The sequence below is a fragment of the Podarcis cretensis genome, assembly GCF_951804945.1.
Source record: "Podarcis cretensis genome assembly, chromosome: 8".
Taxonomy (NCBI): Eukaryota; Metazoa; Chordata; class Lepidosauria; order Squamata; family Lacertidae; genus Podarcis; species Podarcis cretensis.
Window position 1 is genome coordinate 40,367,995 of NC_137177.1, and position 16,690 is coordinate 40,384,684.

General features: G+C 44.1%; 1 protein-coding gene and 1 long non-coding RNA gene across 2 annotated transcripts in view; one reads left to right on the forward strand and one right to left on the reverse strand.

The window, feature by feature from the left end:
- The window catches only part of HYDIN (HYDIN axonemal central pair apparatus protein), a 137,968-nt gene continuing 121,278 nt past the window's right edge, over nt 1–16,690 (forward strand). Inside the window, exons 1-8 of the mRNA XM_079988354.1 lie at nt 1–22; nt 2,124–2,266; nt 3,943–4,068; nt 5,613–5,732; nt 10,821–10,955; nt 12,089–12,288; nt 13,478–13,602; nt 15,552–15,753. Coding sequence (XP_079844480.1) covers nt 2,147–2,266; nt 3,943–4,068; nt 5,613–5,732; nt 10,821–10,955; nt 12,089–12,288; nt 13,478–13,602; nt 15,552–15,753 — 1,028 coding nt within the window. The 5' untranslated portion in view covers nt 1–22; nt 2,124–2,146. The remainder of the gene's footprint in view (nt 23–2,123; nt 2,267–3,942; nt 4,069–5,612; nt 5,733–10,820; nt 10,956–12,088; nt 12,289–13,477; nt 13,603–15,551; nt 15,754–16,690) is intronic.
- Nucleotides 11,881–15,391, reverse strand: LOC307222920. The gene is made up of 4 exons (XR_013841904.1): nt 15,293–15,391; nt 13,928–14,040; nt 13,088–13,245; nt 11,881–12,116 (listed from the first exon to the last, which is right to left on the reverse strand). It is a non-coding gene; the product is annotated as an uncharacterized lncRNA (long non-coding RNA).

A 16,690-nucleotide genomic window follows, 5' to 3' on the forward strand; every position in this document is an offset into this window, starting at 1 on the left:
GCCCTTTCAACAACCCTATCAGGTTGGTTAGGCTGAGAGATGATGATTGGCCCAAGGTCACTTAGTGAGCTTTATAGCTTAAGGGGGATGTGAACTCAGGACTTCCCAGTCCTGCTCTGAATTTACTCGCAACCATGCCAGCTTCAACTGGATTCTTCTCCTGTTGCTGGTGTATACAGCATATAATTCCAGGGCTCCATTTAGTTGTCTTTAAAGAGGTCTCCCCACACTGTAACTTGCAAGTGTGCTTTGGAATCTGTGCTTCCAGAAATATAATATTTAAGATTATGCAGTGAATAATAAGCAATTCTTTTTTAACTAGTGTAAAGTATTTCCAGTCTGTGTTTGATGGGGGTGGGGGGAATATGAAGACAGCAGGACAGTAGATTCTTGTATATTGGCCACTGAGAGGAAATTAGTTACATTATCTGTAAAAAGGCAGTAAATAACTTATGGAAGCCAGTTTTTCGTAGCAGATTACTGTACAGATACTTCCAGACAGAATATATGTCAGGAGTTTGGCATATTGATTCAGTGCAGCAATAGTAGTGATGATGAGTGAGCTTCCCCAGCTTGCCTTGGATTGCGCCTCCCCCTGCTTTCTAGGAGAAAGCTTAAAAAAAACAGAGATCACTCCAATGTTTCAATCCTGCCCGCTCCCTGTTCCAACAAGCATCTTTCTGAACAACCTTGAGGATGTACTTAGTTCCTGCTTGGGTGCAGTGAACTTGTTTCCTAGGCTTTTTGGTTTATTCATTGAATTGGGAGGCCTAGAAAACTGTACAGTAACTCCTATGAATCGTGGCAGGAAATTACAGTCCAGCTAAGGAGAGGTCCACAAGACCTTTCCAGTAAGCCTTCCTTGCCATTTGTTCCTCCATCCCTTCACAAGGATAAGTTTCGGGGGGGGGGGTGACACTGGCACGCAAAGGTGGTTTCCAGTAGTAGCAGTGACCCCATTACAAGCTCCATATTTCACTCCACCTGGGCCCAACATTTTACTCACCAGGGCCCAAACATCTGTTTGAACTTGAACAGAGGTGACTGGCTTTTTACCTGCACAGTGTCTCTGGGTAAAGATCTTGAACCATGTTGGCAAAGGCTACATTAAGCCATTAAGTTAGAAATGTTACAGTTTTCTCACTTTCCTTCTGTTCTTTGAGGCTGCAGATACCAATGTTCAACCAGTGATTTCTGTTTTACAGATCTTCCATTTTAAGGTACAGCTCCCTGACCACTTCCCTTTGAAACTGTATTAAGTAAATTGATTTCCCCCACGTTCTGGTCTTCTTGTTTTAGTTTATTAGCTTCTATTGCATCTCTGTCATAGGGTTCATGAAAAACCAAACAATACCTAAAATCACAGAAACCATTATACACAATTCAGCTGAAAACCACGCATGACTTAGCTGAATAAGAGCTCAGTTAAGAGCCCATGAGCCCTTTCAAGTAAGATGCTCCTAGGTGCAGATAGAAACTTGCAAGTGTGGTGCATTGCCTGCTGCATCTTCAAACAACCAGGTTCTGTTCTGATCCAAATAAACAGTCCTGGCCATTAGCAGATAGCATGGTGGGACTGGGCGGGTCATCTGACCTCCCTCCAATGAAGTTGCCATTGCATACCAGGATGAAGAGGGAGATGGAAGCAGTGACGACAAGGTCAGTGTGATGCTACTGTGTTGGAAGAACTGTTCTGACACTCCTACTAGCACATTTGCACAGCACCAACCTTGTGGTCTCCCCTCTCAGTATGCAGCAGCGACTCAGCTGGAGTGAGAGATGCAGCCGCACCATGTCATCTGCTAATTGGAAAGGGGGGCTCAAGGCACCCGTTACACATCACACACAAAAGGGAGTGATAACTGGGTAATGGGAGGCTGACAATTCTGTTGTTGCTGGAATACAGAGAAACAAAAATCCATGTAAATGAGAATATCAGATCTTGAGACTTCTTCTTTACTAATTTCCACTTTGAGTTTCATATTGATATATTTTTGAAGGGAAATAATTGGCAGCCATTCTCAGTTCAGTGATAGTCAGGATTGAAACTCAAGCAGAATTGTGAATTCCAGGAGACTTTTTTCTCACTGTTTAAACCAAGTTTGTTGTTGTTCTTATTCCAGAGGTTCTGACAGATTAATCAAAGATGCTAACAGACCGAGTCCAGAAATCCTTGGGTCCCCACAAGTTCTCAGAAGAATTTCAAAGCAAGGTGGTGGTACCTCACATCCCAAAACTGGTCAAAGAAGAAAAGAAGCATGCCCCAGTATGTTTGCTTGCGCTCAGCTGATCTAATACCTGGCTAAGTCATTGAATCTGCCTTTGTGATAATGACTCCTGAACACCTTTTAGTTTGACATGCCTTAGAGCTTATCCACATTACCTTTCCTCCATGCTTTCCAGGCATGGTGAACACTTTAAAGCACCGTGTTCTGGCACCCCCTTTTTCTCTCTGGAGCTTTCCCCTCAAAAAACTGCTCTTTAAAGCTGAATTGGAGCAAATGGCAATCCATGGAAAATCCACATTGCCATTTGTTGTGCTTCGGCTTTTAAGACTGGGCTTTTGCACAGAAAGCTCGGGGGTGGGGAGGTCCTTGAACATGGAGCTTTAAAGTGCGCACCATGCTGGGAAAGAGCAGGACAAAAAGTAAATCTGAATAAACCCTTAATGTGAGACAGTAAGCAAAAGACAGTGCATTTTAAATACAATGTCCATTTTAGATCAGGATGGACAGAAAGTAGATGAGCATCTTCTGGGTGAGTTTGCAGTAGATTGGCAAGGAGGACTTCTAACTTCCAGCTGTTTAGTGCTAGGAGAGAAAAAAATGTATCTTCCCACCCTCTGCCCCCCAAATTAGACTGATTGCAGAAATAAAGCCTGTGGTGACCAGGAGTGCATTTCTGTGCATAACAACTGTGGGCTCAGTTTACTTCTAGTGTTCAAAATTAATTCCTGGGCTCAAAATTGTTTCTTTCTAAGACTATGACGTTTGCACCAGGCTGGTAGATCTCAGGGTTCTAGTAGAATAAGAACAGCAGATCCTGCAATCTGGACATCTGTCCCCTCCTGTTTTTGGTGATGTTTAGGCTTTATGTTCTAAAAACAGAAAAACCTGTCACTGATTAAAGTACCCCTTAGTGTGTACTGAAGACCAGAAGGAGACTCATTGAGGCGGAGAGAGACAATGATTCACCAGTATATGATGGATTGTGTGTGTGTTGTTAAGTCTAGAAGTTTTCCCCTCCAAAGTTTGAGGAAGAGAGCTTCCGCTGGTTCCCTTTGCTTGTTCTTTTGCTCCCTACATAGGAGCAAGAAGACAAGGGTATCAACGCATGTCAAAACCACTTGTACTAATGAGGCATGGCAGAAGTCAATAGGAAGGGAGTTCCGCAGTTTTGGGGTAATCACAGACAAAGATGCACACAGTTTGATAAATAATTATTATATAATTGCTGTCCCACTTTCCTTATTAGTTTGTGAGACACAAAGTGGAAAACGAGCTTATGCTTTTCAAACATTCCCACCCTGTCCCCGGCTGCAACTCTCAGCCGGTTTATTTGTCATTCTGTACATGAGCCGAAATATTTTATTGTGTCCCTCGCCCTTTAAGCATCTAGAGAAATTAGCCCTACCAAAATTCCACAATCTCTCTCTAAAATAGCAATGGGATTTAATTACTTTGTGCCTTAACTGCTGACTTTGTTCAGCACAAGAGAGAAATCATGCGGACATCTGAAAATCTTGCAAGCAGGTGCCATTTCCAGTAAGAGTTCGTTTAAGATAGGTAGAATGGAAGTCCTGCATCCTGAATTTTAAATGTTTCAGCAGGAAAATTAATGGAGGTCTAGGATTCAGCAGTGAACACATATTAATCAGAAGTGCTTAACAAGGAAAGCCTTTCTTAACTCAGGCATTTATGTGGTCTTTGTTTTCAACTGCAGTTGACTCCATCTGCCTTCCTGAAAGCAATGACTCTAACGACGGAGCAGATGCTGGCAAACACCCATGAGGTGCGCCGGCCTCAAATTGTGCAGCTTCTGGACATGAGCGAAACCTCACACCAGAAGGTATCTCTTCCACATTCACCCCTATTTATTTATGACATAGCACATTAACATAATTATATACTTGCTGGAGGGACGCAGGTGGCGCTGTGGGTTAAAGCCTCAGCGCCTAGGGCTTGCCGATCGAAAGGTCGGCGGTTCGAATCCCCGCGGCGGGGTGCGCTCTCGCTGCTCGGTCCCAGCGCCTGCCAACCTAGCAGTTCGAAAGCACCTCCGGGTGCAAGTAGATAAATAGGGACCGCTTACCAGCGGGAAGGTAAACGGCGTTTCCGTGTGCGGCTCTGGCTCTGGCTCTGGCCAGAGCAGCGATGTCACGCTGGCCACGTGACCCGGAAGTGTCTCCGGACAGCGCTGGCCCCTGGCCTCTTAAGTGAGATGGGCGCACAACCCCAGAGTCTGTCAAGACTGGCCCGTACGGGCAGAGGTACCTTTACCTTTACCTTTATACTTGCTGGCTGATGGGAGTTGCAGGCTCAAACATCTGGGGGCACCAAGTTGAGGAATGCTGATCTAGTTGTTCAGCCTGTAGATTTGCAGTCCCAAGAGGGTTCTAGTGCCATCATCCAAAAATGTCTGACCAAAGTTTGCTATGGATGTCCAATGCCTTTGTTATCTATTTTTTAACGCTATATGTTAAAAACTGGTAGTCCACACATTCTTGTACGTTTGATTTAATATCAGTTGTGCTTGCTCCTTCCAAATAATTGCCACAACCTTCCTATTCACTACCATCAACAAGACTGGTAGTTCTTTTTTCTCATGTCTCTGACATGATGCTGAAAGAGACCTGTGGCATGAAAGTGTGCTTTCATTAAGAGAGGCAGCCACAACAAACCATGCTTGTTGCGGCCTAGGATAAATATTATGGGCTAGTTTCTTAAATTACTGTCCAATGTATAACTCCAATTACTGTTTATTTAAGGTAATTATTATCATTTACTCCCATAAGTCCTAGAGCTGAATCATGAAAGTGTGCAATCCTATGCATACTTTCCTTTGAAGGCAGCCCTGTTTAGGGAAGTTTTTAATATTTGAAGTTTTATTTTGCTTTTAGTGTTCTGTTGGGAGCTTCCCGGAGCTGCTGGGGAAACCCAGCCAGCTGGGCAGGGTATAAATATTATTATTATTATTATTATTATTATTATTATTATTATTATTATTATATTGAACACAGGGTGACTTGCTGCTGAGTGAACATTTGTGGGCTTTGGTTTTGGTTCTGAAGTTGGTAATTTGCCAGCAGCAGCAGACTGATGATATGTTGCCTGGTTAAACAGCCTGGAAGAGACGAACTTATGAAGGCTAAGCAGGAAATGGTGGTACACAATGGCACTGAGGCATAACCAGAGAAAACAGGACTAACTAACCCATGTAATAGGTCTGTTGGAATACTACTAGAATGGCATGCTACACTTCCCTGAATGCCTGAAGTTGTACCTTTCCTTTGGGGCAGAATGGCTCCACTCTGAGTGGCGCTGGCCTGTCCTGCTTCCCAGTCCTGCGACTGCCAGGCAGCATTTACATGTATCCCTTTGTGTCTTCTTCAGTTCTCTTCTGTTGATCTGGACCAGTCTCTGTTTCAACCATTCCCGTCAGAAGTGATTTTCCAGAATTATGCCCCTTGTGAGATGTATGAAGTGCCACTAATTCTGAGGAACAATGACAAGGTATGACATGTCAGTGAAACTGTAAAGTAGTTTTGAGGTGGGATGCAGGGAGAGAAAGCACGATGGCTGGAGTATTCTTTCTCTTCTTCCCAGTGAAATAACTCTCCTGGCAAACTTTTCAGTGCCTATGTCCCATTTTAACTTCCTCTTTAGCCCTTGTTGTTTGCTATCTAGTTGATCTAAGGACTGAGAGGATGGCCTGGTGAGGCTTTGCTGAGGTTTCGATAAAAGCGGTGTCCATTTTGATACCAAAAAAGGTTGCAATGTCATTTATTGTTTCCTATGCCCCTACCATGGTGACTCCAGGCTTACTGCAACTGGGCTCACAATTCACATATCTGTGATCTATGGATCTTAACAAGAACCAAAGTAAACAAACTGTCAGTGGAAATGATATATGTATCTACAGAGCTACTTTTTCTTTAAATGCAAAGGATTTAAAGGCAGGATACACCTGTACAGTGGTACCTCAGGTTAAGTACTTAATTTGTTCCGGAGGTCTGTACTTAACCTGAAACTGTTCTTAACCTGAAGCACCACTTTAGCTAATGGGGCCTCCCACTGCTGTCGTGCCGCCAGAGCACGATTTCTGTTCTCAGCCTGAAGCAAAGTTCTTAACCTGAAGCACTATTTCTGGGTTAGCGGAGTCTGTAACCTGAAGCGTATATAACCCGAAGCGTATGTAACCTGAGGTACCACTGTATTTTTGATTGCATGTTTTATTAAATGTTGTGAAGTTAAATGATGTAAGTCCTTTCCAAAAGGGCAACCAGATTCCTTAGTGAAGATTTGTTTTTTTGTGCTCCCTCTGAATGTCATAATCTTTTCAGATCTCATTCTCACAAATATATACTGTACAAGGCTTGCTTAGTCTTTCTTATTGCTTATGACCATTCTGAGATGGCATAGTCATGAAACTGAAGTCTGCTCAGTGCCTGGGATTCCTATGAATGCTGCTGTGAGTTCCATCACAGAAGGAAGGATATAGAGGCGATAAATAAATGGAGCTTGTTGAATACTGAAAGTAGAGTAGCCCACAGCTCCTCAACTGGCCATTTTTTTCCTTCATGGCTCAAAGGCTCCTTCATGGCTCCTTCAGGACTGTGTTTTCACCAAAAGTCCTGTGCTGCTGCCTGCAGCATGTGTACTCTTTGCTTAACTGAGCAATCATGATCAGATTACATGCACACTGCATCCCTTATGCTTTGTCCATCAAGTAATAGATTGCCTCCAACTGTCAGAAATGACTTCCCTGCCCCTCATCTGCCAGCATCCATTTAGCTAGTTTCCTTCCAGCACTTGGCTTTAAGCTGCTGTTGAAAGGAACAGCTGGCCCTTTAGTGGTTGTTTGTGCAGAGTTTGCCCCAAATTAGCAAAAGTATGACTTACATATTTGTTCTAGTGTTCAATCAGTGTTAAATTTGCTGTCATTTCTATCTTTGCTAAGGAACGGAATAATGTGTTGAATAATTTGGCATTTAATTATAATGTCATGTAGCATGTTTATGGACTGGTTGAAAAACACATCCACCCAATCTGAAATATACGTTTTGCCTCTGTTCTGAAATTGTTCCCAAATGTGAGCTGGTGGGGCATTTCACCTAGTCCTGGGAGGGCACTTCAGATTCAGTCTTTGCTTTCCTGGAAGCTGCTTCTTGAAGTAAGGTTTTCAAGCCATGCTGTGTCAATGAAAGGAGGAAAAACCTGATAGGCCAAAAACATTTACATGTCATTTAGGATATGGGGCTGTATCAGTTGTTGTCTTGTCAGTGGCTGCTGACTGTCTTTCCCCCTTAGTGTCACCATAATTATGCTTTTCTTTCTTCCAATCCTCCATGGAGAATGTGGGACACCACCACACTGAGAGCCTCTTCCTGCCAGTGGTCCATGTCATGGGCAGGACCCAATGAATTCCCCATTTTCTTTGGGCTGAGAACGGAGCCAGTTTTAATTAAACAAATGCTGCTTAGAGGAGCATTACACTGCACAGATAACGCATATCCACACTGTCTGCCTTCTTGGACTGCCTGTCTCTCTACCTCCAAACTTCTAAATTTGGCAACTTGTGGAATTCCATGTGGGGCAGTGTAGTGCTTGTCCATGATTGGCTTTGACAGTTTACCAGCTCCACCCCACCTGACCCTGACTTTCTTTGCTGCATCTCTCTTGGCCCACAAAAATAGTTTACAGGGAACTGGAAGGGTCTGGGGGGTGGGGGGGAACACTTGCTAAAAGAGGAATCCAGTGGGAATTGTCATCAGGAAAGTTACATTGATGAAGATGAAGCAGAAAACATACTAAAGGAGAATATTGAAGGTCTGAATGTTTTCCTTGATACTTTGCAATAAATGTGCTAGGAATGAACAGAAGGGCAGCATGAACAAACAAGGAAGTGTGGAAAGTAATCAAAGCCCTACAGTTTTGTGATTAAATACTGCAGGAAGATGGTGAAAAGTTTAGAAATGCAGCAGCATAGTAGCAATGCAAACATGTGCAGCACCAAATATAAGGAAATATGATTTGGAGACAATGAATACTTTACTGGGAAAATAGCTAATAGGGAGATCACTGATGCAGAAGCCCAAAGTGGATGCAATGTGGTTTTGCTAATACATCTTGTGTAATTTTATTATGACAAGGTTTTTATCTGCAGCCTCAACTGAAGAGCACAGTGTCTATGTCCAGAGGGCACAACACTGAATGTTAGTAATAGAAGAATATTAGAAATAAGACTAAGAGAGATGATGTTTTTTCACAATACCAAAGAGCCTAGGGGAGATAATTTTGCAAGTTTCTTTCATCCACACCTCAGTTCAGGTGATATATTTGGGTGTGAATTTATTTAGCCCTATTGGTTTCAGTAGGATGAAATCATTCTAAAGCCGAGTTGTGGTGAATCAGGCTGCAGTGTAATTAAATCTTATTAATGCTTGCAAACAGACAAGTGTTAAAAATAAATACACATACTCCCCGCCGCTACATATAAGGTTGAATACAAATGGCGGTCCTTCCTTTCCCATCTGGCTCTGGTGTTTTTCCTAGCTTTTTGGAGACTGCTGGTGGTGGTATTTGGGTTAGGATTAGAGATATCTGAGCCTTTTACCGTGATGTTTGTGCATATACTAGTCACTGCCCTCCTTACTGCTCTATTGCAGCAGGCCTTTGACAAGGGTGGTGCTGTGAGCTCCTCTTGATTGCATGGTTGTGAACTGCGTGTGAAGGGGATGTGGACTAGGAATTGTGGAATCATAGAATCTTAGAGTTGGAAGGGACCCAAAGGGTCATCTGGCCCAACTCCTGTAGTGCAGGAATCACGGGAAAGAATCCCTGACAGATGGCTATCCAACCTCTGCTCTTACTGTCAGAAAGTTCTTCCAGCTGTTTCGTCAGAATCTCCTTTCTTGTAACTCAAATCCATTGGTTCAAGTCCTACCCTCCTGAGCAGGAGAAAACAAGCTTGCTCCATGTTCCATGTGGCAGCCATTTAGGTAAATGAAGATGGCTATTATATCACCTCTCAGTGTTCTCCACACTAAACATACCAAACTCTCTTAACTGTTCCTCATAAGGCTTGGTTTCAAGACTCTTTAACATCTTGGTCACCCTCCTCTGCACACGTTCCAGTTTATCAATATCTTTCTAAAACTGTGGTGCCCACAAGTGGACACAGCACTCCAAGGCAGACTAAAAGGTAAAGGTAAAGGTACCCCTGCCCGTACGGGCCAGTCTTGACAGACTCTGGGGTTGTGCGCCCATCTCACTCAAGAGGCCGGGGGCCAGCGCTGTCCGGAGACACTTCCGGGTCACGTGGCCAGCATGACAAAGCTGCATCTGGCGAGCCAGCGCAGCACACGGAAACGCCGTTTACCTTCCCACCAGTAAGTGGTCCCTATTTATCTACTTGCACCCGGGGGTGCTTTCGAACTGCTAGGTTGGCAGGCGCTGGGACCGAGCAGCGGGAGCGCACCCCGCCGCGGGGATTCGAACCGCCGACCTTTCGATCGGCAAGCCCTAGGCGCTGAGGCTTTTACCCACAGCGCCACCTACGTCCCCCCAAGGCAGACTAGAGCAGTACTAATACTTCTCTTACTGATGTCATTGTGGTTTTCCTGCCATTGCTGCACATTTGTTGGTACCATGTATGCTGTCAGAGACTGGCTGGATAAGGACTGGATAAGGAAGAGTGGTGGGAGTCACCTGTGCAATAGCGCCCCCTCCCGGAGGGCACAGAAAATGACAACTTAGATACTGGATCCTGGTGGTGGGACACTGAAGAGCAGTCTACAGAAGGGACAAGCTGGGAGGTTCTAGAAGCAAAGGGGTTGAGTGATCAAGAGGGGTCAGGAGAAGGAGGGCCTTCCAGGACAGGGTTAGAGGCTGAGAGTCACAGTGTGAGCACAGATTCAGACCAAGAGGAGTCAGAGGTGGGCCCTGCTACACAGCAGCAGGACAGTCTCAGTCCTGCTGGCTTGCCTCCTGCTCTGACACCCCGCTCAAGGAGAGTCGTGCAAGTTGCTGAGCAACAGGCCAGACAGGCCCAGAGGAGGAGCTTGCCCCCTTGTTGCAGCCTTTGCCTGTTTGGGAGGAATCTAGAATGAAAGGCTAGAGGGGGAATGGCGGAGCTAGTGGTCAGTTTCAGCAACGTCTTAGCTGGATTAAGGCAAACCAGAGGACTCTGCTGTGTTGTTATTTTCTGTTAAGAAAAAGTTAATTGCCTTCTGTGCCTTCCATGTGTGTGCCTGTCCTGTGGTTGACCTGGATCATTGACAGCTCCTTGACATGTGCATGGATAAAGGTGGGCTGTCTTGGTGCACAACATCATGTTTGGTGAGGAGCAGCAGAGTTACCAGGGATGTTCTCAAGGCTGCAGCTTAGCACTTATTTCTCCAGTAATTCTTGTGCTACCTCACTTGTGCTTACTGCTGTAAGTGCATAGGATTACTTTACCACCACTATACTGATGTAGCTGGACCAGCCCGTCTAGGTTGTTTGCTGCTAGAATACAGAATTTGTCTCTCATGGCAAGGCTGGTTAAATTTATTCATTTATTTGAATCATGGCAAAATATTTTTTCTGCATTTCTTATAGATCCCTCGGCTGGTGAAAGTTGTTCTGGAGAGTTCACCTTACTTCAGAGTCATAAGCCCCAATGATGTGTGTAACAAAGTTGCACCTGGCATGCATTCGACATTCCGCATCCTCTTCACTCCTGAAGAGAACAAGGTAAGACCATCGCCTCTCCTGCTGGGAAATCTGTGTTTCTGTTTAAGGCTGCATGGCAAAGAAAGATGGAGGAGACTGGGAGCCAAAGAGCCTAAGCCTGAGACTAGCAGGCCTTTTCACATAGCCCTGCAGTTCAGGCTCACCCTTTGTGGAATGTATGGCATTTCTCATTTCCTCCTATTGTCAGCGTCACCCTCCTTGAACACACAATTGGCAGAAGGACTTCTCAAACAAAAGGAATAAATCAGAGAAAGAGAAGTTGGTAGTTGGGCATGTGCACTTGGGATGTTTGAAGAGGAACACAATGTATAGGAGCTGATATGCTAATGCTGCACTCTGCCATTCATTTGCTCATTCTATCTCTGGCTCTCTTAATGAGCTAGTATGGGCAAGGATCAAGGACACAGGTGGCTGGCCTCAGATACCCATGAATCTTGTCTAACTTGAACAAATGGAAACATTAAAGAGATGAATAAAAAATTCATTTATTGAGGCCCAAGGATATGGACAAGGCTGCCTTGATCCTTTGCCTTTTATCATCTTGCACAAGGATCAGGAACCTGTCTCAGCCTGAGGGATACATCTGGGTAACTATTCAGGGACCATGTACCAGTGGTGGATGGGCCTGAGGCAAGCGTGCGTAGGGCAATGAATATAAATTTTACATTTGTACAGTGGGTAGTTTCTACACATATTCACATGGATCTGTTCACATGTAACAGGAAGCCAAACTATGGCATAGCACAATTCATAGGCTCCCAGAGAGCAGATTGCAACTGCTTTGCTCCACTATTTCTCCTGCTGTGCACTAAGACATGGTTTGGCTTAGTCTGTTGTCTGAACTCAGGCTCATGGTTTGTCTCCTCCAGAGACTCCTGGTTTGTCCAGAGACAAAAATCAGCTCCTTTTGTAAAATGGCTCCTAGAGAGTCATTGCAGGTGTTTGCAGTGAGACCCTAATTAGAGGTTGAAGTGAGTTCAGGTGTCATTTTTCTGGGGCAATTAGGTGTGTCAGTAGAACCTACAATATTATGCTGTGCACCTTGAAGATCTTTTCTGGCATCTTCTGTGGTGGAGGGATGCTGAGCCCCCAGAAGCAAGGCTTCTCACTTGCATATTATTCTTTCTCTCCAGGATTATTTCCATGAAGTAACCTGCATTACTGAAAGGGAAAAGTTTATTGTCCCTATTCGAGCCATTGGTGCCAGAGGCATTTTGGATTTCCCAGACAAGCTGAATTTCTCCACCTGCCCAGTCAAGTACAACACACAGAAAACACTGCTTGTTCGTAACATTGGCAACCGAGAGGCCCGCTATCAAATCACTACACAGAGGTAAAAGCTTGAGATTTCTGTCTGGGTTAGAAGGTTACAGATTATGGAATGTGACATCAGTAATAGCCAGAGCATGAGACAATGACTTCTCTCTCTCCTCCCCCCAATTTAAATAAACCTTTATTGTATGTACAGTGGTACCTCGGGTTACAGACGCTTCAGGTTACAGATGCTTCAGGTTACAGACTCCGCTAACCCAGAAATAGTACCTCGGGTTAAGAACTTTGCTTCAGGATGAGAACAGAAATCACGCAGCAGTGGGAGGCCCCATTAGCTAAAGTGGTGCTCCAGGTTAAGAACAGTTTCAGGTTAAGAACGGACCTCCAGAATGAATTAGGTTCTTAACCCGAGGTAGCACTGTATTTTCATTTTTCTGTATAATAAAGGAGACAATGACGTCAGTCAAACATGTTTAAAGTTACTGAGCGGGTTGTCATAGGCTACAGGAAATATTTCTTGTGCTTTAACCTAGGGGAATTTGGGCCAGCCACACCTTAGAAATAGACCACTGGCATGGTTTGGGTCTAACACAGCTCTGCATAAGTGAGAGCTAAGAAGGTTGGAGTGCTGGTGCTGTGGGTGTGGCTTAGACTTAAGATATCATTGGCTACCGATGGCTTTAACTGCTCCCTAGCTTTCATTTTGTCTTATCTAGCTGAGCTCTGCATTGAAAAGAGCTCCCTGCTTATGCCCTTGTACTCCACGTGAGTGGGTCTGGAATATCCAGTCTTGGTTTTGTACTTGCAGCCTAAGGACATAAGAAGATGACCCTGGCTGCTAGTTAAGATCAAAGACTCACCTCTTCAGGCATCTTGTTCTCACAGTGGCGAAAAACATGCATCTGAGAAGCCCTCAAGCAGGACCTGAGGGCAACTGCAGCAGTTGGTCCACTTGAATCCAGAGGCTGTCTCTGATATGAAGATAGTTGAGAATGGTCAGTGCTGCTCATTGACATGCCTTGAAAGAGAGGGATAAATACACCTTTTAGATCTCTTTAGCCCTCTGGCTGGGAGTACAAAAGCCCAGTTGAAAAGTGTTAACAAGATCACTAAACCATGTTAACCAGGCTTGAATAGGTGGCCCTAGTAAGAAAAATGAGCTTGATCCTGACCAAGGTAATTGCAATTAGTTCCCATGGGCTTCAGATTAGTTTGTCCCATTGGTTCCAGATTTCTCCTTTGCATTTCAGACCATTCTCTATCGAGCCCTCCATTGGGACCCTTGGAATCCAGGAAACCACACAATTCACCATTGATTTCCATCCTCAAAAGAGTGGCAACCACTGTGAGGACCTTGTAGTGCATTATGACACAGGTGAGTGCAAAATAAAAGGATGTATCATTTTCTTTTAGCTTTCTTGTTGTGGAATAAAAGGGTACATAGAATCAATCCAATGTCATCTAGGAACCTCTACTACAGATGCCTTGCTACTTATATGGGGCTGCTCTGCTGTCTGAACTGAAGTCACTTCCAGGTGTTGCCAAAGAGCCCTGCTGAAATGAACTGTGGCTGCCTAACAGGATTGTTTGCAGACTTTTCTACAACATGCTTCACCTAACCCTGCTTTGCTTAGTCGCTGATTCCTCCCATGTCAACAGTTTGCTGAAGCAACAGTGCTCAGTAACCTTTTTTTTGTTACCTGCCAGCTGCTGTAATTATGCCAAAGCAGCATATGGGTGTGATACTTCCACAGGCACTAAATGGCAGAAATCTCTTCTGTTGGATGAAGTTTTCAGAACTGCTAGAACAATGCTGTATGTGAATGAGTGTCTTCAGTCATGTCAAGAGGCACCTAAATTGAAGGTTACATCTGATTTGGCCCCCAAACTTTGGCTCCAGCTCAAGAGAAGATCTTCACCCAAGCATCTGATGCAGCAATAGTACCAGCAGTTTGCAGTTGCCCTGCCAAAGATGCTGTTTATGCCGGAGCCTATATTTGAAAGGTTCCGTCGCAATGTGGAAAATCCCACTCTGCTGTCACTGCACAGCCAATGATTCCAATGTTAAGATGATCCTGACTTACTCAGAGAGAGAAATACCTTTGCCTTTTCACTAGAACCAACCCCTGTGTGCAGCGCATGGCACCTGTGCATTAACAGCCTGGCTTCTCTTCACAGAAGGCTTTGTGCCACTGAGTCCCCTTCAATCCAGATTGCAAACTACCTGGCCTGCACAGCAGGATACCAACATGATTGATGATGGCATGTCTTACTCTTTCTGAAACATGTTACCCAAAAAGATAAATAGGTGCCTGATTCAGGTTTTTCAGACTTCTATGCTGACAAAACAACAAATCAATACTGTTATATGCTCAGTCAATTGTCTGCATCTGTTATGCTGAGAAGGCACACACACACATAGTTGAGAACCATAGTAGTCCAGAACAAGATTGCAGGGGTTCTCGGCACTTACACAGGGGTTTTTTTGGGGGGGAGGAGTTGTGGTAGGGAAGGGAATATGGCACTGTTGGTGTGTATCCAACCTGTTACATCCCATCCACACTTGTGGGTGTGATATAACCATGTGTGCAGGAAAAGGACAATGCACTCAAACTCACAATTTTTAAAAACCACTTTGAGCAATCAATTTTTAAATCAATGTTGAATTTGTGCTAAAGCACTTTTAAATTTAAGCTCTATTATGCATAACTTTGAAAATATCTTTAAGGTTGTTTTAGGGTGAATTAGAAGGTTGGGTGGAAAAGCATGATGATAAAATGGTTGCCAGCTGGAAAGACTAGAAATGGCAGCATGATAAAACAACAATCCAATATTGAATTTGCCCTAAAACAGTTGCTTGTTTAAGTGCTATTGCATATTTTACACAAATTATAAACTCTGCTTTGAAAAATAAGCATGCTGATAAAAGGGCTCCATTGGAGAAAGGTAATAGGGATGGTACGCCAAAGTAAATGCATGGTAAATGCTTGCCAGAAAGCTTTGTTATTGCACATGTCAACATCACACCTTTTGAAAGGATGAGAGACAAATGCTAAGCCTATTACTTGTGGAGATTGCACTGCTCTTCCACTATTTTCACAAGCTCCAAGTATTACTGCTGAGACAATGGCAACACTGGCTGAGGCCTAGACAGTTCCATTCCATGTCTGGCCTAGGAAATCTTCTAAAGAGGAAGATTCCTTGTTGGACACACACAAGCATCTGTGTTTTATGGAGCTTGTTGAAAGAAAGCACTTCTCAAAAAATGCAGACCTTCTCAGTTCTGTAAGTCCTTCTCCATTTCTCATTTGCTGTCTCTCCTAGGGGAAGATATTCATGTATGTTTATATGGAGCAGCTACAGACGTCAATGTGAGACTGGACAAGAACTCCTTGATAGTTGAGAAAACATATATCACTTTAGTGAGCCAGAGGTCTGTGGTTATTCACAATCGGAGTGATATCATTGCGCGTTTCCAGTGGAAGATCTTTGCAACACAAGAAGAGGAAGAGCAAAAAAAACAAAGGTAAACTTGAGGGCTCTGGATTTTTTGGGTTCCCCGACCCAAATTTTTTAATTCAGTATTATAGTGAAACATATTCACAATCCTTACTCACGTTCAAAGTTTATTACACTATAGTTTCATATAATTATACAATGTATCTAATATAACATATAAATACAAATAAAGTGGCCAACTGTTCCCAAATAAAATATATATTTAAAAAGAAATCCCTGTTAGCTTGCAGTGTTTTATCTTCATGTTACAGAGAAAGTATGCATGGTTTTTAAGAAGTTTAAGGTGTCACATAATTTGAAAAACAGTCCATCATTTGGGTACTTTATGGTAAGTATTTTCTGAACCCTCCTTGTGTGAAACCAAAATGTGTGTCTATCTAGGTCAGGGCAGTCCAGCCAAGTGGGCTGCAAGGGTACTTTGACATGGAACTTGCAGGCCTTGTGGTGCACAGGGAGTGGGGTGGGGTGAGACAAGTGAGGCCAAAATTTGATGCCTTCAGGCTGCCTTCCCAAAACTGGCTAAGTGAAGTGCTGAGCTTTAAGAAGGAAATGTGAGACTCTGGCAGGGTCCTAGAGTCGTCCTTTCTCCTTCCCAAAGCTGGAGAAGTGCTAACTTGGCTTTGGGAAGGAGGCAGGAGGACTCTAGGTCCCTGTCAGAGCCCTCATACATGCTTCCCATAGCCCAGCACCTCACTTACTTGACTTTGGGAAGGCAGCATGAGGGCTGTGTGTGTGTGTGTGTGTGTGTGAAATGTTGCTGAGGGCTGCCAGAGGATGTATTGAGGGTCTCATGTGGCCATCAGGCCACATCTTGGGCCACCCTGATCTTGGTCAAATATTATTGCATGCCACCTCAGTCTCTGAGTGGTGCAAGATTGCAGGAGTTCCAGGTACTTACACTGGGTTTGGTTTCCTCAGAATATGGGACGGCCAAGACTATGGTG